At 44.0% G+C, this 25,704-nt stretch overlaps 1 protein-coding gene across 2 annotated transcripts in view; it reads right to left on the reverse strand.

Annotated features, from left to right (window-relative positions):
• ADAMTS13 (ADAM metallopeptidase with thrombospondin type 1 motif 13) overlaps positions 1 to 25,704 on the reverse strand; it is a 96,616-nt gene that overhangs the window by 27,418 nt on the left and 43,494 nt on the right. For both annotated transcript variants that reach the window (XM_073599680.1, XM_073599681.1), the window contains exons 20-26: positions 25,080 to 25,209; positions 21,662 to 21,841; positions 21,197 to 21,386; positions 19,963 to 20,071; positions 13,001 to 13,130; positions 9,982 to 10,161; positions 9,675 to 9,860 (exon numbers count right to left, since the gene is read on the reverse strand). In XM_073599680.1, coding sequence (XP_073455781.1) covers positions 9,675 to 9,860; positions 9,982 to 10,161; positions 13,001 to 13,130; positions 19,963 to 20,071; positions 21,197 to 21,386; positions 21,662 to 21,841; positions 25,080 to 25,209 — 1,105 coding nt within the window. The remainder of the gene's footprint in view (positions 1 to 9,674; positions 9,861 to 9,981; positions 10,162 to 13,000; positions 13,131 to 19,962; positions 20,072 to 21,196; positions 21,387 to 21,661; positions 21,842 to 25,079; positions 25,210 to 25,704) is intronic.

Consider the following 25,704-nt stretch of genomic DNA (forward strand, 5'->3'; position numbering starts at 1 on the left):
CTAGTGAAAACCCCAAATTCCGTATCTCAGGAAATTAGAATATTACATAAGACCAATTTAAAAAAGGGATTCAAATTTTCTGAGATACTGAATTTTGGGTTTTCACTAGCTGTAAGCTATAATCATAAAAATTAAAAGAAAGAAATGCTTAAAATATATCTGTGTGTAACGCATTTATATAAAATATAGGTTTCACTTTTTGAATTGAATTACGGAAATAAATTAACTTTGTGATGATTTTCTAATTTTATGAGATGCACCTGTGTATATACGTATACATATACAGTAATGTCCTTGCCATAGACACAATTCTATAATTTTTGCACATTTTATAAAGCTCTGGCATATTCTGCAGTGCTGTAAAGAGACCATCCAGGAAGATCTTTTTAATTAATTTTTCCTTTACTGGCAATTTAAACAGCATTTTTGCATATATCAGTTTTGCTGTAATAGATTGTATTCATCATACAGAGGAACCACTTCACAGACAGGTTAAGGGCACCCCCTGGGCATGTTTTTTTAAAGCAGTAGTAAACCACAGCAAGGAAAAAAAAAAAAAAAAGGCCCCAGGCAGTTTAAGTCATAATATGCTAGTTTGCATCCCAATCTAGCACATTATGACAGACTTACTTGAAAACGAAGCCCTGCAGCGGCGCGCTGTCACCGCTGTAGGCGCTTCCATCTCCACCCGGTTTTCCGTCTGGGTTCGCGGACTTCAACTGCATGCGCGTGGGAGTTATGACTGTGGCACGGAGTTCTGAATGGATGGCAGAGTCCATTCAGAGCGCAGTTCGCATGTGCCGATGACAACACTGGCAGCTTCTAAAGTATCTATATATAACAGTGCACATTTATGAGATTTTTATGTACATAAGTATAGGTAAGCCTTATAATAGGCTTATCTATAGGTAAAAAAAAACAAAAGGAGTTTACTCCCAATTTAAAGGAAATCAATTTTTTTTTTTTTTGGGTTTGGCACATGTTCCCCTGGGTAGTGCCCAGCTACCCATGCCATTTGTTTGACAATCCCTTTAACATTAATCCCTTTGTGCTTAAAGGTAAAACCAATCTTAATGCCTAAGCCCAATTTTGCAACATTGACATGTGTTAGTAAACCTGTACATATCATCACAACTACTTTGTTTATCCAGGTGGTTTATACCTTGTTTTTTTTAGAACAAATTGGGCTTTCATTTGATGGTAAATGGTAATGAACATCTCCTGATTTTTTTTTTTTTTTATCTAAGGAAAACTGGCCCAAAATAGTAAAAGAATACCATTTTAAAAAAAAAATTGTAACAGTTTTTTTCTTGCTACTGCCATAACCTACCACCAAAGAACAACCTAAAATAAATTCTCCTGCTCCTGACGGTCACCGCAATACCACATATGTGTATGTTAGTTGTTGTTTGTACCCATAGTACAGCCCAGTAACAATAGTTCACATTTTGCTTTTTTTAATTCTGCCTAAAGCACACCGACACTGGCACTAACTGAAACTGATATTAATTTAACCACTTCAGCCCTGGAAGATTGGGCTGCTCAATGACCAGGAGAAGAACACTGGGACAACTCCAGAGCTCCCCCGTGGCACAATAGGTAAGACTGCAGCTGTGGAACCAGGAGCATCCCGGTTCAATGACACCCAGGTACATGACAGGGCCCCCTCCCCAGTGGACCCCAACGGGGCTTATCAGGAAAGGAGGCATGGAAGTCTCGAATAAGAGCAGGGGCATGAAAATCTTTGGCTGGAATCCAGGAACAGTCTGTGACGGAATATCCTTTCCAATGAACCAGATACTGAATTTTAGAACTTCAAACTCATGTTCTCCATAAACAATAACAGGAGGAGGTAGCTGCTGAGTTCTGGAGTAATGATTAAAAATAGCTTTTTTGAGGAGAGAAACATGGAACACGGGATGTATCCGGAGAGAGAGGAGGGCAATTTCAACCAATAAGAGACTGGCCCGACTTGAGCAATTATTTTGTAAGGACCAATGAAATCGAGGACCCAATTTGGTAGAGGGTTGTTTCAGTCTCACGTATTTGGTAGACTGCCAAACTCTGTCCCCCACCACATATGGAGGTATATGGCATCTTCGTCTGTTGGAGAAAAGTGCATATTTGCCTGCTGACTTCCATAGCAATAAGCAAATCTTTTTCCAGTGTAGCATAATATTTTTTACCCGCTGATCTGCTGCTGGTACACCAGAAGAAGGTTGAAGTAGTGGAAAAGTCTGAGGGTGATAGCCTAGGGCTCCGTAGAATGGTGTGGTGTGAAGAGCACTGTGCCAACGAGAGTTAATGGCGAATTCAGCCAAAGACAAATACTCAGACCAATTGGAGTGTAACGAGTTGACATAATGTCGAAGATAGGTTTCAAGGGTCTGGTTCATGCATTCGGTTTGACCATCTGTTTGTGGGTGATTGTGAGGTAGAGAGTGAGAGCGTTACTTCCAGTTTCTTACAAAACGCTCTCCAGAATCGGGGAAACAAACTGGGATCTGCGGTCTGAGACAATATTGGTAGGTATGCCATGATGTTTCACAATATGGGAAAGGAAGAGGGTAGACAGTGCTTCCGTTGTAGGTAATCGAGGGAGTGGTACAAAATGAGACATTTTTGGAAAAGTGATCCATTATGACCCATATAGCAGTCATGCTATTGGATTTGGGTAACTCTGTAATAACGTCCATAGTCAAATGGGTCCAATGCTGACTAGGTGCAGGAAGTGGTTGTAACAGCCCAGTAGGCAATGTGTACATTATTAGCAGCACAAGCTGGACAGGCAGCCACATAATCGGTAACCTCTTTTTTTTCATGTGAGGCCACCAAACATGACGCTGCAAGGTCTTAAGAACGATGGTGACACCAGGATGACTGGATAAAACTCCATCATGTGCCCAGAGGAGTACAGGTTTTCTGAGGCTGGGGGCTACAAACAGGCGACCTGGTGGTATCTTTAAGCATTGAGGAGCATGATTCTGGGTTTCTTGAAACTGTTGGGAAAGAGCCGTAAAGATCTGTGCGACAATTTTGTGAGGTGGGGTTATATACTGCTCGCTAGGTCAATCTTCTTCAGAAGTAGCGAACTGTCTGGAAAAAGCATAGGCCTTCTTGTTCTTCTGCCCAGGGACATAAGAAAGAACAAAATTAAAATGGGAGAAGAACAGAGCCCATCAAGTTTGACGTGAATTCAAACGTTTAGCAGTCTGAAGATACAGCAGGTTTTTATGGTCAGTCAGGATAGAAAAAGGCTTCGGAGCCCCTTCCAGAAGATGTCGCCATTCAGACAATGCCAATTTGATAGCCAGTAGTTCTCAATTCCCAACATCATAATTCATCTCTGCTTGAGAAAACTTTCTAGAGAAAAATGCCACTGGATGGATTCTACCGGACTTGGGTTGTCTCTGGTACAGCACGGCACCTGCTCCTACTTCAGAGACATCAATCTCCACTATATACTGGAGATCGGGGGTTTGTATGCTGAAGAACTGGAGCCTTGCTTAACTTCCCTGGCGGCTTTCCCGAGTGTGGCTCGGGGTTTAAATTCAGGACCATTAGCGGTAACCCCGAGCCACACTCGGGATTACATCGCAGGATCCTGGTGTGGCTTTACTTACCTTGTCCCCGGGATCCTGCGATGTCCCCCGCTGTGTCCGTGGGCTCCGTCCTCCTCCGAAGCCTCTCCGTGCCAGGCTCCGTTCCCTGCGAGCGTCGCGACGCGCGGGTGCGGAGCCTGGCGGCAAATTCAAAAAACTGTAAAAATCATAACACATACAGTATTGTAATCTTACAGATTACAGTACTGTATGAAATGATTTCACATCCCTTTTGTCCCCAGTGCTTTGGCCCATGCCCTGCATGCAGTTTTATATTATATATACTGTTCTTTCTGCCTGGAAACTGGAGATTGTTCATAGCAACCAAAAAGTGTCCCTTTATGTCAAAAGTGGCTTTAGACCAGCTAGAAAACAGCGATAGTAAATTAGAACACTTGCAGAATTGGACGATAGTGAATCGTGGGGAAATTTATTTTATTATTATTTTTTTTTAATTTTTTAATTATTTATTTTTATTTATTATATTATAATTTATGTTTTTGTGTTTCAAACTTTATCATACCTGGGATATCTACTAGACTCTTGTTTGGACAGATTTAAGTGTGTTATTGTTAAGAATTACAGACCTACAATATAAAAACGCCAAATTTCCATGCAAAATAATTGTACCGCTTTCAGCACCTAAAATCCGAAATAATCATACTGCCAGGGAGGTTAACATGCCTTTTAATTGCTGGGAAACTGATTCTGCTTCTGAGGGCCACACTTTGCAATTTGTACCTTTCCTATTCATAGCAGTAAGTGGGGCAGCAATGGAGGCAAAACCTTTTGATGAAGCGCTTGTAGTAATTTGCGAACCCTAGAAAACTTTGGAGCCCCCTCAAAGTGGTCGGTTGGGGCCATAGCAAGACAGCAGAAAGTTTTTGTTGGTCCATTTGGAAACTGACAGCACCTATGATGTATCCAAGGAAAGGTATGCGGTTTTGATGTATTTCTCAATCTTTGCATAAAAGTGGTTTTCTTTCAGTCACTGTAATACTTATTTTAAATGTGAGATGTGCTCCAGGTCAGGGGTCTCCAACTACCGGGCCATGGCCCACTACCGGGCCGTAGCATCTCGGCAGGCGGGCGGGTGGGTGAGAGAGCTTGGTGGATCAGAGAGGCAGGCGAGCGGGCGGATGAGAGAAGCAGCCTGGCGAGCACAGACGACATCATATCTCTCTGCCCACTGCCCACCTAGCATCACTGCTCTTCCGCCCTCACATCGTGCGGAATGTCGGAGGTGCGGTGGGGAGCAGAGAGATGACATCATCTCTCAGCGCCCAGCCTGCATCACCGCTCTCCTGCCCTCACTCAAGAACGACCACTGTACTAAAAGGCAGGCCTCTGTGCTAAATGAACCAGTGCCACCAATGCAGTGACAATCCACATCTGGTGGCACTGGCAGGTGATGTGGCAAGTGGCATTTCTCATCTGGTGGCAGGCAGCATGGCAAGTGGCAGGCAGCGTGGCAAGTGGCATTCATCATCTGGTGGCAGGCAGCGTGGCAAGTGGCATTCATCATCTGGTGGCAGACAGCGTGGCAAGTGGCATTCCTCATCTGGTGGCAGGCAGCGTGGCAAGTGACATTCCTCATCTGGTGGCAGGCGACGTGGAAAGTGACAAGCTGCATCTAGTGGCAGGCGACGTGACAAGCTCAGGGCTCTCACTGATTCTGCATTATGGTGAATTAAACTTTTATGTAATATAAGATATAATGCGCTTCAATTATTCTGACGCCATAACAACCATGGTGCCGTGATGATGGAATCTCCAACACCAGCTATTGCCCGCAATAAATTGCCCGCGAAAAATCGCTTACCCATGCGCATGCCCGCCCCGAGCCTTGGCACAATTTTTTTCCACGCAGCCGGTCCCCAGTGCCAAAAAGGTTGGGTGCCACTGCTCTAGGTGAATCTTGGAAAAGATTAAAATGTCGTCCAAGTAGATAATCACAAAACTGTTGCTGAAATCATGAAAAATGTCATTCATAAAAAGTTGGAAGACAGCAGGGGCATTACAGAGTCCAAATGGCATAACCAGATACTCAAAATGTCCATTGCAGGTGTTGAATGCTGTCTCCCTCTCTAATTCGAATCAGATTATAAGCCCCTCAGAGGTCCAGCTTAGTGAAGATAACTGCTCCCTTAAGCACATCAAACAAAGGATAGGAGTCTTTTACGGTGATCTGATTTAACCCTCGATAGTCAATGCAAGGTCGAAGACCTCCATCTTTCTTTTCAACAAAGAAAAAACCTGCCCTTACTAGAGAAGAAGAGAGTTGGATAAAACCTCTCTCCAAATTGTCCTTGACGTATTCCTCCATGGACTTTTGTTCAGGAGTGACAGGGGATAGGTCCTTCCTTTGGGAAGAAGTGCTCCAGGAATCAGATTAATCACGCAGTCAAAGGGAACGATGTGGCAGCAAAACCTCTGTCTTATTTTGCAAATCCATGGTAATCATGACGCAAGGTAGGAGGGATGGCCACAGAAGCCAACAGACAACCAGAAAGTCTTCTGGGTCGAGACAAACAGTTCAGATAACAGGAAGGCCCCCAAGAGGTTAGTTATCCAATTACCCAATCAAAAGAAGGGTTGTGTTGTAACTATGGGTAAGCAAGGATAACAGGCAGAAGTGGAGAATCGATAAAATACAGGACGATTTCCTTTTTGTTGAGTGCGCCTACCTGAAGGGTGATTGTTGTAGTCTCAAACTTTACAAGGCCATCTCCCAACAGTTGTCCATTCAGGGTGGTGATGCTCAGGAGTCTAGGCTTGCTATTTTCCTTAGCAAAAGTGTAATCCAGGAATATGCCAGCAGCTCCAGAATCCACAAAAGCCTCACAGCAGACACGTTTAGAGGCTAAATGGAAGATTGCGGGTACAGTAATCTTGGTCTTGGAGGAAGTACTTGTAAGGTCTACCCCAGCTCCTACAACACTGGTTAGACCCTGCCTTTTACTGGACAGGAAGGGCAGACAGATAACAAATGTCCTTTAAGTCTACAGTACAAGCATGGGCCCAATGCCCGCCTCCTTTGTTTCTCTGATTCTGTTAGGTGGAGACGGCTGACTTCCATGGGTTCCACAGGTGTCTTGGACTCAACTGAAATTTCAGGTTCAGGCTGAGGTGGTGCTCGGAAGTTAGGGGCCAAACGGCAGACTGGCCTAGGAAGCTTGCGAGTTCTAAGTCTCTCCTGGCACCTTTCATGATACCAGAAATCCAGACGAACACACTGCTCTATGAATTTTTCAAGGTCTTCTGGGGAATGCTTATAGACCAATTTGTCCTTAATGCGATTTGTAAGACCTTTACGGAAAGCTGCACGTAATGCCCTTGAGTCCCAATTAGTCTCAGCAGCCAGAGTACGGAACTCAATAGCATACTGTGCCACAGTCCTGGTACCTTGCTGTATGTCCAAAAGTGAGCACTCAGCTGCAGAATCTCTATCTGGCTTGCCAAATACAGTCTGGAGAGAAGCCAGAAATTTATCAGCGTCTTGCAGCACAGGATCATTGCGTTCCAGGTAAAGAGACCCATGCCAGGGTTTTCCCCTTTAACAATAAAATTACAAAAGTCACTTTGGCAGAAGAAGTGCTGAAAGTGCCAGGGTTGTTGCAGAAATGCAAACGGCAAACGTTTAAAAAACCTCTGCAGTCCTCGGTATCACCACCAAATTTCAGGCAAAGGAAGTTTGGGTGGCACAGAAGAGGCGGGTTGGATTGGAGTAGGAGCTGGAGTCTGGACAGGTGCAGAGGAGCCAGGAAAACAAGACTTAAGCATAGCACAAATTTCATCTAGCTTAGCGTCCAGAAAAGAAAGACGCTGTTCATAAGCTCCAATCAATTGTCTCTGATGCAAAATAGCCGTAACAATCTGTCAGCAGGGTCCACTGCCATTGTGGCCCGTTTGTAATGTAAGGTACCTGTGGTAGGTAGTGTCCGAAGTGTAGCTTTTGTGCTGAGGACTCAGGCAAAAATTAATTAAGCCAGTCAGGAAAGGTGATGCCGCTCTCCAAGCTCCGTGGACCGTAAGGGAAAACCTCCACCTTCAATAGGAAATAGGTGCAGACTGTGCACAAGTATAAGATACTATGGAAATCCCAGACTGCTGCACTCTGAAAACGATCATCTTTATTCAAAAATGGTTAAAAATTTCTGTTGCATTTTAACCATTTTTGAATAAAGATGATCATTTTCAGAGTGCAGCAGTCCGGGATTTCTTTAGTAATTAGGCAGGTCAGGTCGGCAACAGATCAGGCAATGCGTACACAATCGAAATCCAGAGAGTGGTCAGGCAGGCAAAGGTCATATACAAGCTGGCGGGGAAGTACAAAATCAGCAGGCAGAGAGTGGTCAAGATTTCAGGCAGAAGTCCATACACAGTAATCAGAATCACAGAGCTATCACTACACCCAGGGAGCTAATCCACACAAACTGGCACTGAGTAACAGGAAGTGCTGCTATTTATGAGCTGCTTGATTGTACATTGTCCGCAGCTGGCAGCAGGTGGGGCTAGTGAGTCCAAGGCAATGCATCAAGGGAGAACATTGCAACAACTCTAGAGCTCCCACGTGACACAACAAGTAAGGCTGCAGCTGTGGAACCAGGAGCATTCTGGTTCAGTGACACCCAGGTACATGACAGGGGCATATACTAAGCTGCTAAAAGAAGAAAAAAAATTAAGAAAAAGGCTTTTCTTCTTCTTGTGTTTTTTTTTTTTTTTTATAATATTTAATGTTGGTAATATATTCAGATAATATGGGCAATGGCATTACTGCCAATAGAGTTTACAGTTTTTTGTTTTTTTTATATTTTCAAGTTGTACTTCTGCTTGTCAAAAAGCAATATATTTCTTTGTTTATGAAATTTTGGTTTTATTTATAAAGACGTTATCTATCACAACGGCTAAATCTGTCTCTGTAGTGCATGTTCAAACTTTCCTGTCATCAGTAATAACATGTTGTTAGATTTTTACTCCAGGAGTATTTAATGAGTTTGGCAATTCTGAAGAAATGCTTAAATAATGCATTACAATTTAATTATACCCATTATGCCGCGTACACACGACCGGACTTTACGGCATACTTGGTTCGGCGGACCAGAGTCCGTCGGACAATTCGTGTGTGGGCTCCAGTGGACTTTTTTCCCCCAAAAGTTTGACGGACCTAGAAATGAAACATGTTTCAAATCTTTTTGACGGACTCGAGTCCGGTCGAAAAGTCCGCTTGTCCTGTATGCTAGTCCAACAGACAAAAACCGATGCTAGGGCAGCTATTGGCTACTGGCTATGAACTTCCTTGTTTTAGTCCGGTGTACGTCATCACGTACGAATCCGTCGGACTTTGGTTGATCGTGTGTAGGCAAGTCCATTCATTCGAAGTCCGTCAAAGTCCGCAGGACAAAGTCTGCCGTAAAGTCCGCTCGTGTGTACGCGGCATTAGACTTTAGACGACTAAAATGTACTGGAGATTTTAGTCGACTAAAACGAAAACAATTGAGATGACTAAAATACGATTAAAACTAAAATGGCAGAATATAACTAAAACTAAATCGAAATTTGATGTCAAACTTAACATTGATTAAAAGTCCACATGCAGCGCTAATGTTATGGCATTGCACATAGCGGCCCTGAAGCTCCTCTTCTGGAGTGAACCTTCTCTTCTCTGAGTTCCCCTTCGTAGCAAGCCATATGCTTCTAATCTGGGCTGCGTGCATCCATAGAAACAGACAACGTGGCTCGGTCACGCCCTCAGGATTTGACTGACAGCAGTAGAAGCCAATAGCTCTTGCTGCTCTCAGAGACTACTGTGAATGCAGGAAGAGAGGAGCAGTGCTGCTGCAGGCGGGACAACGCTGGACTGAGAGAGGACTCAGGTAAGTGTTTAATGGTGACTTTGGGGGGGGGGGGGGAACTAGTATTGGCATTAAAGTAAAAAAATCTTTTGCCTTTAGAACCACTTTAAATAAAGTTTGATGAACCCACTTTGAACCAAACCCAGGAATGTTTGTCTCCTCTCTACTAACCATATATAATGCAATATTAATAAGGATAAAAATTGGATGAGTTTACCTTGGTGGGCAAGGCTGTTGGTTGCAAGGCTCCTGTTCTTGAGGATGAGGCAGGTGCTGGCATTCCATATCTGCCACAATTTGTTCCTCAGTACTGCCTTGCTGAGTATCCCGAGTACAATAGAGAATACGTTGTAAAATTCCTCCTCCACAGGTCACACTACAAGATCCAGTCTTGTAACGCCACCTAAAAAGCAAAGCAATGTGTTTACTGTTTGCTCACAGCACTCTATAAGTAACTGATATTTCTATTTAGGAGATAAAGTTCTTTGATGGTAAATGTATTATTAATATGTTATAAATCTTACCGGACTGGGCAGGGCTCAGTGGCGCATGGTTTCATGAAGCCTGGATGAGATAAGTGGCTGCACCTGGAGGGGGCTAGTCGGTGTGAGATATCATTTTCTTTTCGGACACACGTGACCGAAAGCGGGATTATTCCTCCTCCACAGGTTAACGGACACGGTGACAACTCCTGAACTTCCCAGCTGTACAGAAAAGTCCATAATATATTTAACAGTGTAATAACATGTAATCAAATATGTGCAGAGTTATCTAAAAAATAATTTCAAACGATGAAAACAAGGCAAATAGACTACGCACTTTGCAAATGCAGTTCTACTCTGCAAGGGAAGAGCTTAGTAAATGAGGGGAAGCTCTGACGACTTCCATCATCCAGTCATATGCATGCAAAAATGCTGTTTTTTTTTTTTTTTTTTTTCATTTTCCTTGCATGTGATTGGGAATTCTTTGCAAAGTGATGCTTGCTCATCCCTGAAGAAAATTAACGTTATGAGTATCTAGAAGCATGGGTGTCCTCAGACCTTTTTTCAGGGGGGGCATAATTTTAAGGTCATCGATGCTCCACCCCTTCTTGACAATGTCATGAAAGAGAGGGGCTTATTCATCATATAAAGTGCAGGCATGCATAGGTATGAGAAACCTGATGCAAAAGCTTAATAGAAGGATCAAGCTGCCATTGTCTGATTAGCAATTTCTTATCTGTTTTTAACCCTTACCATGCCCCCTAAACAGGCCCTCATAAATTATCTCATGAAATTACACAGTTAAATGTTTTATGCAGAATTAAATTCCAAGAATAAATATTAACAACTTTAACAATATTAACCTAAAGCATATCAGTGCAGCTTCATCAGTGCAGCCGATCAGTGCTCATCAGTAGAGTCCCATCAGTGCAGCCTCATCAGTGCCCACCGCCCATCAGTGCAGCTTATCAGTTCCGCCTCATCAGTGGCCATCAGTGCAGCTTATCAGTTCCGCCTCCATCAGTGCAGCATATCAGTGGCCATCCACGCAGCCTATCATTGCCCATCAGTGCAGCATATCAGTGCCCATCAGTTCAGCCTATTAGTGCAGCCTATCGTTACCCATCAGTTCAGCCTATTAGTGCAGCCTACCATTGCAGTGTATCATTGCCCATCAGTGCAGCGTATCATTGCCCATCAGTGCACCATACCATTGCCCATCAGTGCACCATACCATTGCCCATCAGTGCAGCATATCGGTATCCATCAATGCAGCCTATCATTGCACATACGTGCAGCCTCATCAGTGCCCAGCAATGCATCAGGGAGGAATCAGAAGGATCTTCCGGTCGGATGACACAGAGCGGGGATCTTCCGCTGAGACGTGGCTTGTATAGGAATCGCCGGCGTTGTCAAACAAAGTCCCGCCTCCTGGACTGGATACTCTAATAGACAGCAAACTGGTCGAATGCCGGTCCAGGAGGTGGAACTTCGTTTTACAGCGGCTGGCTATTCATATACAAGCCGCATCTCAGCGGGAGATCCCGACTCTGTGTCACTCAGCTGCCCGATTCTTCTGACAGTTTCCTGGCTGATCGCTTCGGACAGAAGCGGTGTAGCCTTTTGTACAGGACATCAGAGTGTCCCGGGGGGAGCCCCCCTTCTGGGCCACTTTGATGGCCGCACTGCTTCTGCCAGAAGCGATCAGCCAGGAAACTGTCAGCCCAGTCCGCCTCTGCTCCACACTCGCCCTCCGTTAATTTCCACTGGCCAAATACGAGCAGGCGAGTGGAAATTTTGAGAGCTGTGTGTGCACACATCTTGCTCCCCCCCCCCCCTATGTGGACGCCCATGTCTAGAAGGATGCCAGGTCTTTAATAAAACTCAATATGCAAAGTCCTAGGTTTTAAAAACATTGGCAATGGCTTTATCAGACCACTGTCAGAACTGTTGAGCATTTTGGGAGAAATCCTAGAGGACAGCACAAACAAGCAAATTAGCATAAGCTTATATTTGCAAACTAGTATAATCTGCCCTTATAGGCAAGGAGCTAAGGTGAATAAACCTGCAGTTATTATTTAACAAAATCACTGAGCAATGGTGATATGTAAATATATAGCCATCATATTTTGCCCTTTAGCAGGTAGCAGCAGTCAGATCAATAAAAAATCTTGCTGATTTGATGATGGGTTAATGCACTTTTAACATAGGTTTTTACTAAAGTGGATTTATGGAAATCTCACAGAGGGATCTTCCCAGTCCAACTGGTTTTACAGAAGGTAGAAGCTATAGTTATGGGACTTTTTTTGCAGAGCTCCCTCCTGGTGAAAACTATTACTGCAGCACAGTGGAAGCTGGTGCTCCAAATTTTTTTGGGGGGGTGCAAACAAACTGAAAAATACTAAAAAAAAACCCATAAATTGCAGCCTCACTGTGCCATCAATTGCAGCCACTGTGCCATCAATAGCAGCCACTGTGCCCTCAAATGCAGCCATTGTGCCCATCAATTGCAGCCACTGTGCCATCAATTGCAGAAACTGTGCCCCATGAAATGCTGCCACTGTGCACATCAAATGCCGCCACTGTGCCCATAAAAAGTTGCCACTGAATATATGAAACATTATATATAACCCTTCAATAGAGTTGCTTTATGAGATTAGATATATGCAAAAATGTGTTGCGCCCGCTGTCTGACCAGGACTTACCCCATCCTGGTGGCGGGTCCGGCAGCAGGTGACGGCAGTGAGCTGTGGGACCTTGCATTAAATTAAAATGGCTCTACATAAATCTATCCATTATTCATAGATTGGGGGGCTGGAGAAAGGAGGTGGCGCCCGTGCGCCCTTAATGGACGGGCTGCCCCTGCTACAGCATAATTATACAAATATAAATGTATGTCAAAATGTATAATATTATTACAAGTGTCAGAGGCAAGGTAAACTTAGACCTGTAGTGCCTAAACAGGTGCAAAAATAGGCAGTGCTATATATTTGCACTCAGTTGCAGGAACACAATAAATTAAGACACACATTGAGACATTTAATTGAATGAAGCTCATTACAGAGGTGGACAGCTCTGCGGTCTGCATGGTCGGTGCTGTGCGTCTGGTTTCAGTGTTTGGTTGCAATTATTTTCAAGCACTTCTTCTTTGGAGTAAAACTGGACACAAACGTAATGTAGTTCCAAAGTTCCTAAAGAAAGAGTGATTATCAAAATCAAGAACTCCTCGAGTTAATACAGTGCAAAGCAGTGTAGGCAAATGGTCCCTAAAATATTGTCTGGGCAACCCAAACCTTCATTCTCTTTTAACCTTGCACTCTTCTATTCTGAATGGGCAAAGAAGAACTTAAGAGCAAGAATAAGCTGAAACAAAAGTACAGTTACTGTAATACATTGAAACATTATACATAACCCTTCAACAGAGTTGCTTTATGAGATTAGATACATGCAAAAATGTGTTGTGCTAAAACAAAAAATTATATTAAGAAAAGTTCAGAGAGTCCAAGCGTCACTACCGTGACAGTCTAGCGATATAAACGTGACTATGTGTCTTGAACAATGCAGCCACCAATAAAGTCCTCCACCTTGTGAATACCACCACCACTCAATGGATGTACTCTTACCAGAGAGCGTTAACCACCTATTATGGGAGGTCAAAGAAGGCTCATGTATCTCAGAAACTCCATCACCATACGATATTCAGCATACAGGAAACGAAGGAGATCACTCCAATGACTAGGAATGAGCCGAACACCTCCTGGCTCGGTTTGCAGCAGAACATGCGAACAGGCAAAAAATTTGTGTAAACACCATTAAAGTGACACTAAAGTTATTATTTTTTTTTTAAATAACAAACATAACATACTTACCTGCACTGTGCAGCTCGTTTTGCACAGTGGCCCCGATCCTGGTCTTCTGGGGCCCCTTGGCAGCTCTCTCAGCGGCTCTCTCAGCTCCTCTCCGCTTCAGATAACCCCTTGGGAGAAGCGCTCTCCCGGGGGGGTTACCTTGCGGGCGCGCTCCCGAGTCCAGCATTCGGCATCCATAGACGTCAAATGCAGGACTCAGCCCCGCCCCCCCGGCGACCTCGTCATTGGATTTGATTGACAGCAGCGGGAGCCAATGGCTGCGCTGCTATCAATCTATCCAATCAACAGCCAAGAACCCCAGGCAGAGAGATGGCACGTCGAGGGTTCAGGTAAGTAAAACGGGGGGGGGGCTGGGGGCTGGTCACTGACAGGTGTTTTTTCACCTTAATGCATAGAATGTCAGGTGTCCAATGGACACCTTTCCCTTCACCCATCGTTCTCCTTTCCTCCCGTCCTCCTACTGCCATGTGTATACAACCTTTATCCCCCCAGAAAGTGGTTGTGTATCTGTTTTTCACTTAATTAATGACGTCAAATTATGGGTTATTTACTATGGAACCATGGCACCACTGTCTAGGGGCCCATATTGGACTTTTGACATAGTTACAAAAAGGGGGCAGTGTTGTATTAAAAATGATTTTGGAATGTTACTTAAAGCAGAGTTCCGCCGATTTTTATTTTTTTAAAAGTCAGCAGCTACAAATACTCCAGCTGCTGACTCTTAAAATATGGACACTTGCCTGTCCAGGGCGCCCGAGATGTCAGCACCCAAAGCTGATCAGTCCCTCGGCTCTCGGGTGCTGCCGCCGCCATCTTCAGTAAGGGAATCAGGAAGTGAAGCCTTGCGGCTTCACTTCCTGGTTCCCTACTGAGCATGTGCGGCTCATGCTGCGCATTCCCACTGGTCCCTGCTGTCTCCTGGGACCCGTGTGTCTCCCAGAAGACAGCGTGGGGGGGACGGGAAGTGGTGTAGATACCCGCGGGTGGTGCAGGTATCTATGCCCGGAAGTGGAAGCAAAAAACCTGTATTAGACAGGTATTTGCTCCCCCCCCCCCCCCAAAGGTGCCAAATGTGACACCAGAGGGAGGGAGGATTCCAAAAAGTGGAAGTTGCATTTTTGTGTGGAACTCCGCTTTAACATGTCAACAGATCACTTTAAATAACTTTTGACCTAAGCTTTGAAGAAAACTATAAAATATGATAAATATATTTCATGGCATATATGTCAGACTTTGCCAGACTTTGAGTCTAATTTTCAGATATATTGCTTTGAGAAAGTCTAACCAACACAATTAACTTACCTCTCACATGCCTTGAGAATGAGGTAATTCGAGCTCAAAACCCCAAGTATTATTTCACATGTATTTTCACACTTAGAATTCCTATATATTTAAATCTTTCAAACATACTCCTCTCATATTGATAATAGATATACTGATATATTTCAATGGGTATAAACAAACAATAATATAATGAATAAATGTGGTACATTATAAAATGCATAAACCCAAATAATTGAGATTATTCAATTAAAAAGCTAAATAATTGCCCCATACAATGTAATAATAATATAATATAGATTATTGCTAATACAATTACTTGTAATTAATCATGTTTGTTTGTTTATAATGCAATTTTTAAATGAGCCCTCCTTTTTTCCTTTTTCTCAATCATGGGAAAAAAAAAAATCTCTGTTCATTGTTCCCTTGAAACATGAGTCATCAGTCTGCTTATAACATGTTGATGGGGACCTCATCCCCACAACCCTGGTGATTGTGGGTCTGCAGGTGGGGGGCTTATCGGAATCTGGAAGCCCACTTAACAAGGGGGCCCCCAGATCCCAGCCCTCCTCCTATGTGAATGGGTATCAGATACATTGTACCATTCACCAAAAAAAGTGTCAAAAGTAAAAATGACAGGAGACAGTTTTGGACACTTCCTTTATTAAAAAATAAAAAGTGTCCTGCGATGTCCATCCATCTTCAATCAAAGCGCAGACGGTCCCGAGAAAAAAAGAATGGAAAAACTCCGCCTTCGATGGGAGGCGTCCCGTCGACTGCAGCCTTTTCGTGATGACAGCTCTTATATAACCAAGGGCGGGAACACCCGGTGACGTAACTGGGTGAATCCGCCCCCTTCTGAAGTTATGTGACATCAGAGGGGGCGGGGTCACCCGTTTATATCACTGGGTGGCCCCACCCTTGCCTGTATAACAGCTGTCAAAGCAAAAACATGGCAGTTGTGGGGACGCCTCCTATGGAGGCAGAGTTTTTCTGTTTTTGTTTTTTTTCTCTGGACCGTCAGACGCCGTGATTGAAGATGGATTTACATCGCGGGACACTTTTTCTTTTTTTTTAAATAAAGGAATTGTCCAAAACTGTATCCTGTCATTTTGACTTTTTTGACAGTTTTTTTGGTGAATGAGTAGGGGTACAATGTACCGATACTTATTCACAATGGGGGGGCGGGATCTGGGGGCCCCCCTGTTAAAGGGGGCTTCCAGATTCCGATAAGCCCCTTGCCCACAGACCCCCCACAACCACTGGGTAAGGGTTGTGGGTATGAGGCCCTTGTCTCTATCAACATGGGGACAAGGTATTTTTGGGGGGACAGTTACAGTTTTGGAGGGACCCCCACACCTTTTTTTTTTTTTTTTAAATATTTTGGCGCGGGGTTCCTCTTAATATCCATACCAGACCTGAAGGGCCTGGTAATAGACTTGAGGGGGGGGAGGGGGGAACTTGTGGTGTTTTTTTCAATGATTTTTATGTATATTGCCAGGATCTGACAATACATTACAGCCGAGAGCAGTTTTAAATGACATTTTTTCCTTTGACCAAGCAAAGCTAGAGAGCAGGTTAGGGAGGGAGAGGCAGGTTACTTTTATCCAGACTTACTGACTTATAAAGATTTCAGGAGGAGAGTCAATTTGTAGTTGATCACTTTGCCCGTGGGTCCTGTTGAAACGATTGAGTGTCTTCTTTCTCGCTTGTTTTTTTGTTTTAGGCTTTTAAATATCCTGCTGTCAAGGGTCCCATCTCTTTGTTGGATTATGCCATGGTTGGGACAAGAGGATTGTCGATTGACCCATTGGCTATTTGGAGTGATCTCCTTCGTGTCCTGTATGATGAATATCTTATTGTGATGGAGTTTCTGAGATCCATGAGCCTTCTTTGACCCCCCCCCCCCCCCCCGTAATAGGTGGTCAGCGCTCTATCATTTTTTGTTTTAGCGCAACACATTTTTGCATAGATTTATATACTGTGATAATATCTCACATTAGTGGTGCAGCTGTTCATTTGATGATTTATATCACAAGCGCAGTTTATTATTATAAAAGAAGAAAAACAGCAACAGGAGCCTCTTAGCAAGATAGGATCTGCTGTCGGCTCGTGTGTTCGGCGCAGCTTCCGGGATTCGAGAATGATCCAAAACGAGGCTTGCAACTCAGCCAGGCAGTGAGAGGGAGGGCTGGAAGGCAGAGTCAATGGTATGTGCTGTACTGCCGTTTCAGCGCATGCTCTGAAACGCGTTGCTTAATGGCAGTACAGCACATACCATTGACTCTGCGTTCCAGCCCTCCCTCTCACTGTCTGGCCGAGTTGCAAGCCTCGTTTTGGATCACTCTCGTATCCCGGAAGCTGCACCGAACACACGAGCCGACAGCAGAGAGCAACCAGGCTCCCTTCCATCACATACCGCAGAGATCATCTATGGCTTCTACTGGAACCCCCTGCACCGGACTAATAAGTCACTATATGTGAGTGCTTTTAATACATATCTGCTATTAAATATTACTATCTTGCTAAGAGGCGCCTGTTGCTGTCTTTCTTCTTTTACATATTGGAGTGGCTTCACCTCCCCTCACAAGGCTGCCCTGCAAAAAGACTGTATATTTCTCACAAGGAGCTACACTTAGCTCAAAGGACTATTGTGATGTTTGCACTTTGTTTTAATTATTTATATTGAGACCTGCGCTGCTATTTGTTGTCATAGCGGTTTATTATTATATTTGTCACTTATGAGATTTGATGGCTAGGTTTAGGATTTGTCCTCCAGCCACCCGCGATCACTCCACAGAGAGCCAGAACGGAGATCTGTCAATGTAAACAAACAGATCCCTGTTCTGTCAGGGGAGTCGAGAGAGATTGTCTGTTCCTAGTGATTAGGAACAGTGATCTCTCTCTACTCCCAGTCAGTGTCATTTATACAGTAATCAGTGGCTATTTTTAGCTCTGATCACTGAAATAATGTCACTGGTCCCAAAAAAGTGTCAAAAGAGTCCGATCTGTCTGCCAAAATGTCGCAGTCCAGCTGAAAATCGCTGATCACCCTGGATCAACTTTACCAACTTTACGCGCTATTGATGTTTATATGTCGGCCTTAAATATGTCATTTATGAAGCTATGGCGCATGCACACAATAATCTCAGCCAATTATGAGTAATTGTAGGCCGAGGTCAATTCTGCACATGTGCTACTACAAAATGATGAATGACTTTTTCAGGGTCAACATGCAAACATCAATATTCTTCAATCAGTGCTGTTAGAGCTGCTAGCTACACGTTGTTAATATTTACATGTCAGCCCTAAGCAGCAGCTGCAGCCAATGTGTGCTGTATAGTGTACGCATGTAAATGCTAGCACGATTGTTTACATGTGTACAGTGTAAAATATAGTCCCAACTATGGCCCTGGACGCATCCCTTTCTTTTTTGTTTTTTTTTGGCTCCTGAATGCAGCGTAACATAATGCTGTCAAACGCACCTGTGTGAATGGGCCCATAGACTTCTATACCGCTGTGCACAGATGCGTAAATAGCTACTGTATTCGCATCAGTACTCAGCGTATTTGAATGAACCCTAATGCATTTTTTTAAATGCAAGCAATGTAAGTACCTCAATTTGATCTGGTATCAGCCTCTTGAACTCACTAAACAATGGAGTTCAGACTAAAGGAGGGAGAAGCAGCACAAGGCACCAATCAGTTGTACTGCAGTGCAAGGAACATGCTGATGGGAGGGATAAGTAGAGAGACTGAGAAATTAGCTCATCAGCCTGCTACTTCTCCCTTCACTGTCCAGTCACTGGGAGAGAAGGAGACCTGTAATGCCCTGTACACACGCTAGGATTTTCCGATGGAAAATGTGTGATAGGACCTTGTTGTCGGAAATTCCGACCGTGTGTAGGCTCCATCACACATTTTCCATCGGAATTTCCGACACACAAAGTTTGAGAGCTTTCTATAAAAGTTTCCGACAACAAAATCCGTTGTCGGAAATTCCGATCGTGTGTACATAAATCCGACGCACAAAGTGCCACGCATGCGCAGAATAAATTAAGAGACGAAAGCTATTGGCTACTGCCCTGTTTATAGTCCCGACCGCGTTCAGAACAATCGGATTTTCCGACAACTTTGTGTGACCGTGTGTATGCAAGACAAGTTTGAGCCAACATCTGTCTGAAAAAATCCAAGGATTTTGTTGTCGGAATGTCCGATCAATGTCCGACCGTGTGTATGGGGCATAAGTGTTATTAAACTATAGTAGAAAAAAATCAGGTGCCCTTCCCTGCCCTGATCTAATGTGAAAGGGCAGCACAGTAGCTAAGTGGTTAGCACTTCCGCCTAGAAGCACTAGGGTTGTCCGTTCAAATCCCAACCACAGTACTACCTGCACAAAGTTTTCATGTTCTCCCTGTGCCTGCGTGGGTTTCCTCTGGGCACTCCAGTTTCCTTCCACACTCCAAAGACATGATGGTAGGTTAGTTGGCTTCTGTCTAGATTGTTCCAGGTATGAATGTGAGTTAGGGACCTTAGATTATAAGCCCCTTGAGGGCAGGGACTGATGTAAATGTACAATATATACAGTATTTTTGTTAAGCACTGAGTTAATTGACGGCACTATATAAGTACCTGTAATAAATAAATAAAGAAAACATTGTGCTGTGTGACAGGGCTGTGTAATCTCAGAACTGGATGAACAGAAATACAAATCCCTTTGCAAGTAAAGCAGCTCCCTCATTTCATCTGTGAATTTAGCTGTTTGCCTGTAGTTGAATTTGAAGTATAGTCATTGCTCTCAGATTGAATGCATATGAAGTTTGCATGGATGACAGCAGAGCAACTTCATTTGTTAGTGGATAATCCAGACTCACCAGTGCCACAGGTCACAGAACATTCACCCTGTATTGGGCTCCACACAAAAACCTGCGTATCATTCCAGAAGACGCTGAGAGCCAAATCTCCTTTTACTGAAGAAATGATCTGATGACAAAGAAAATAAATCAGAATGAATAATAATATAAAAATATACTGTAGGTCCAGATTTTTATCTGGAAAAGGAGATAACAGAAAAGTTATGAAGTTTAGTGACTTGGCAAAAATGGGGTTTTAATAAAGGAAGACTTCACTAAAGATGAAGTTGTCCTTAAGGCCGGGTTCACACTAGCTGCGGCCGTGGCTTGCAGCAGGGAGTCCGGTGCGCTCCTGTTCTCCGGTGCAGGTGCGAATCAGGTCCAAATTTTTGACTGAATTCGAACCTGAAACTGAGCCAAAAACACACAAGGACCTTTTTCCAGTGCAGACCGCGGCCACCTCGGATATGTGTGAACCGGCTCCATTGAAAGCCTGTCACAGTCTCCTGTCAAGCGAATTGGATGCGGAGGAAACCCACATCCAATTCACATAAGTGTGAACCCAGCCTTAAAGTGATCCTGTCATTAAAATGTCAAATAGGCATACCTGCTCATGTTAACAGAACACTGTTCAGGAGAAAATCTCTGGTGGAGTCAGCTGCAAAACAGGCACTTCCAAGAATGTTGATCTTCTTCTTCACAACTCACTGGTTCCTACCACCAAATTTCACATCAATACTGTGTTCCATAGAGATGCTGAGGTCGGCAGGAGGAATCGGTGAACACTTTAGCAAATGTAATAAATGGACACTCCTGAAGATGTTGGTTTCCCTGGGGACTTTAGAGAATTTCACCTGAACAGAGCAGTATTCTGACAGCACAGGCAATGGGAGGATATCATCAGGCAATTGTCGCTCCTTCACTGTCCAACCACAATCTAGGGGTACAGAAGAGACCTACCTGTGTTGCTTGACTGCAGCAGAGAAAAGTAGGATTACCAGGCTGGCTGAGCAGACTGGTACAGCTGTGTAATTCTCAGGACTTATTAGATATACAGTAAATACAAATCCATTGGCAATACACAACAGGTCTATTAGATCTGTTATCCTGGAGCTCAGTTTGTTTAGTGTCTAAGGTGCCATAGTTCTTAAAATAAACAACTTTATTTTATTCCAGTCTCGAAGGGAAAACATTTTAAACTCCCCTGTGAATCTCTTTTTTTTCTAGATTGTATATGAAGACAAAACATACTCACCTTTTCCCAGCCAACTGGGCACACACCGATCACACATGGAACATGTTCTGATGGCTTCTCCTGCCCTGAGCATTTAGAGGCATCCACCACAGTGTCCAAGCCAGACTGAGATTGTACACAGGAGACTTGGCGCCTTGCTGTCCCTGAGCCACAGATTGTTAAGCAAGGACCGGTTTCTGACACCTCCCACCTGCACAGAAGGAAAACATTTAAGTCAGCCTTCAGAAACAAGTTGGCCAAATGCTACACACTTTCTCGTTGCTTCCAGTGGTTTCATGTATATCCAGTGAGCAAAAAAGAGAAAACGGCAAACAGTTCAATAATTTTGTGGCCTCTTTTACATAGGTGGCTAAATATACTGGTGTTACTATTTTTCCCTCTTTCCCATCTATGAAGGATAAGAGGGTAGTTACATATTAGAATGTGTTTGAATATCTACCACTGCTTTCCACATCATGGGGATACCTTGCTGGGCACGGTTCTGTATTACAGGAAACAAAGGCCTCTGGCCTAGAGGTGTGGGCACATTGCCATTCCGGCACAATGGTCTCAGTGTCACGCAGCTTTTGGACACACTGGATTGTCCTGCTCATTAGGCCCCCTCCACAGGAGGCGGTACATGCAGATGACTCCATTACATCCCACCTGGGGAAAAAAAAAAGACATGCTGAAGGAGATAGATGTAATAGAGGCAGTAATGTAGAACTGAGAGAATTGTAAAAAGAAAATCTTTGGACTTCCAGAGCTCTCACAAGTCATAGGCAAACTTTCATTTACTAAATATGTATTCCAGGTCTGTGCCTTGCAAATATTGAAAACAGATACAGAATATTACAATTTCAAAAGTAGGCCAACAAGGTCAACTACCATATTTTCTCTGGTGACAGGTGCACTCTAAAGCTGACAGTTATGACAGAGAATTAAAAAAGATGCAGCAGCACGCCACACCGCACACATCATACTATACAGAAAACTACACTGGAAGAAGGCAAGACTTGTGTGGAACAGGCAGTGGGACTTGTAACAGAGTAAGTAATTGCTGAATGATCAGATGGAGAGATTTAACTCGCACCTGTTTGGTAAACTGTAACTTGCAGTTTACTAAACAGGTGCAAATTTTAGAAGTACAGTAATAATTCTTAACAGGATCAGGATGGCAAACATGCATACACTGCAGAAAAAGGAAAGCTGCACAAACATGGATTCCTCCCAGCAATGTCTCTTTGTTAGAGCAGGGTAATATTTGGCTGCGTTGCATAGTCTATACATTTCTATAACAACAGACAGTCAAGCTAAGCATTATCATTTAATAAAAAAAAAAAAAACTACTTGTAAATATTCTCATAAACAGAATCCCTCTCAGTGAAGTCCACAGTAGGTCTGGTAACACAGATAAACAGCTGGAGGGATCCAAGGCCCAAGAACGAAGTGCCACACCACTGGAACTGCACTACACTGTTAGCAATAAAGAGAGGGGCTCCCCACAATAGTTGGGTTTTTTAAAGGAGCTGCATACTATTAGGCTCCAGTCCAGCTGCTCAATTGCTGGTTCTGACAGTGGAAGTTTTTTTTACCTACAAACAAGGAAGAGAAAATCTATACAGGGCTCCCTACTTCCTCCCACCTCAGCGCTATGGGTTTAAAGTTTATAGCAATAAGGACAATAATAGAATGGTAATTCAGCATATAACATATATGAAAATATGTACTGTATATACAATGTATAAAATTCAGCAGCCACTTAAAATAACCAAAACAAATGAAACATATGATTAAAAAATTCCCACTGTTTGAAACAAAGCAAACTGTTTTAAAACATTCAATCAAAGGGGCGCTACAGTCAACAAATACTATATTGACTTTACTAGTATACAAAAATACACATAATAATAATAATGGCAGAAAGGCAGTGAATAATAAAGTGAATGTGAAGAAAACAGCAATAGTCCGTGATGAGTCTAATCCGTGGATCTAATGCCGCGTACACACGAGCGGAGACCAGAGTCCGCCGGACAATCCAACTGTGTGTAGGCTTCGGCGGAATTTTTTTCCCCAAAAGTCCGCCGGACCTAGATTTGTTTGTTTTAAATCTTTCCATCGGACTCAGTTCCTGACGGAAAGTCCGTTCGTCTGTATGCTGGTCCGACGGAAAGCCCATTCGTCTGTATGCTGGTCCGATGGACCAGATACGACGCAAGGGCAGGGTATTGCATCTCGCGCTCGCTGCAATAGGAAAAACAGATTTTCCTATTGCGGAGAGCGCGGGGCATACCAGGCCCTTAGGTCTGGTATGGATTTTAAAGGGAACCCCCTACGCGTGGGGTCCCCCAAAGTCCATACCAGACCCCGATCCAAGCACGCAGCCTGGCCGGTCAGGAAAGGGGGTGGGGACGAGCGAGCCCGGCCCCCCCTCCTGAACCGTACCAGGCCGCATGCCCTCAACATGGGGGGGTGGGTGCTTTGGGGAGGGGGGCACCCTGCGGGGCCCCCCCACCCCAAAGCACCTTGTCCCCATGTTGATGAGGACAAGGGCCTCTTCCCGACAACCCTGGCCGTTGGTTGTTGGGGTCTGCGGGTGGGGGGCTTATCGGAATCCGGGAGCCCCCTTTAATAAGAGGGTCCCCAGATCCCGGCCCCCCACTCTATGTGAATGAGTATGGGGTACATGGTACCCCTACCCATTTACCTAGGGAAAAAGTGTCAATAATAAAACACACTACACAGGTTTTTAAAATAATTTATTAGACAACTCCGGGGGGGTCTTCTTCCGGCTTCGGGGGTCCCTCCGGTTCCTCTTCTCCTGGAGTCCGGTTGGTTCTTCTCCGCTCTCTCTGGCCTCTTCTCCCAGTGTTCCAGTTCTTCTGCCAGCTCCTCTGCTGTCTTCATGCCGCTCTTTTGCCAGCGGAGGCCCGGACTTCTGGGCTTCTTGTCTTCTTGGCTTCTTCCCTCTTCTCTTCTCCAGATGTTGACACGATGGTCTCTCTGGCTGGACTGCTCTCTGAGCGCTCCGCTGTGACTTATATAGGCGGAGACCCCGCCCCCTAATACCCTCACAGTCCCTGGGCATGCTGGGACTGTGACGGCATAAGGGGGCGGGGTCATTGACCATGCCCCCTAAAACGTCACAGTCCCAGTATGCCCAGGGACTGTGACGGTATTTGGGGGCGGGGTCTCCGCCTATATAAGTCACGGCGGAGCGCTCAGAGAGCAGTCCAGCCGGAGACCGTCGTGTCAACTACTTAAATATCAGAGCGATGTAGTTTTTTACATTCTTACCTACTTAACGGTTGTGCAAATCCAGGACAGTGTAAGGGCTCATGTACACACAGACTATGTTAACCATCAACCATGGGAAACCTCAATTTTGTGATATTTTGTGACCAAAATGTTCCTATCCCGAACGTGATTCTTCCACATTCAGGAGAGGGAACCTCCCCTAACTTCAGCAGCTTATAAACTCTTGTAAAAGCCTATGTGTACATGGACACATAGGCTTTTATGGAGTCGCGTTTAGGAGCTTTGGCAAAGAAAATGCCAAAAGCTCTTCAACTCAAGTTTAGAAGCTGTAGTGTACATGAGCTCTTAAAGGTTAGGTAGTTGACAAAACTGCCTCCGCCTCATCAGGTGTGGTCTTTTTTGAGCCGTTGATGGAGAAAATAAAGTAAATGGATTTTCTCTGGGCATGTCCAGGAACCCAGATAAGATAAACAGGAACAATTGATGTAGGATTTGTTTCATCTCTGTGTATCATGTAAGGCCAGTCACTTCACTGGGTATATGTAAGAGTTTACAACCACTTTAATCATTTTGTTTCTAATATGATTATAATGCAATGTCCTCTATAATACTCCATCTGAATATTGACCAAATAAAAACAACACACCTCGGAGGGCAGGGGTCATCTCCACAAGGTTCCTGTGCTGGGTCAAGGATCTCAGAATAATTACAAAACTTGGATTCAGCTGGCATTTGAAGAATATGGTCAAAGCATTCATAGACAACATTTCGAAATCCTAGAGGACGACATTACAAGCACAAAATATTAATGATGATGATATTTATGCTAAGGTACAATGCATGACTGTAACCTATGTTTGATCATTAAGAACAAATGCAAAATTTTGCCTTATATAGCTGCCTCTTAAAATACCTTTGCTTATTTTGTGAGTCAAGGGTAAACGGTCACTTACAGCTTGACAGCTGCTGCCCTGAGCGCATTTCCTGTCTCCTGACTTCTAAGAATGCCTAAGAATGCCTACAGTCTCAAATATCAGAGCCATGTAGTTTTTTTACATTCTTACCTACTTAACGGTTGTGCAAATCCAGGACGGTGTAAGGGCTCATGTACACACAGACTATGTTAACCATCAGCCATGGGAAACCTCAATTTTGTGACATTTTGTGACCAAAATGTTCCTATCCCGAACGCGATTCTTCCACATTCAGGAGAGGGAACCTCCCCTAACTTCAGCAGCTTATAAACTCTTGTAAAAGCCTATGTAAACATC

Source organism: Aquarana catesbeiana, linkage group LG09 (genome assembly GCF_042186555.1).
Source record: "Aquarana catesbeiana isolate 2022-GZ linkage group LG09, ASM4218655v1, whole genome shotgun sequence".
Lineage (NCBI taxonomy): Eukaryota > Metazoa > Chordata > Amphibia > Anura > Ranidae > Aquarana > Aquarana catesbeiana.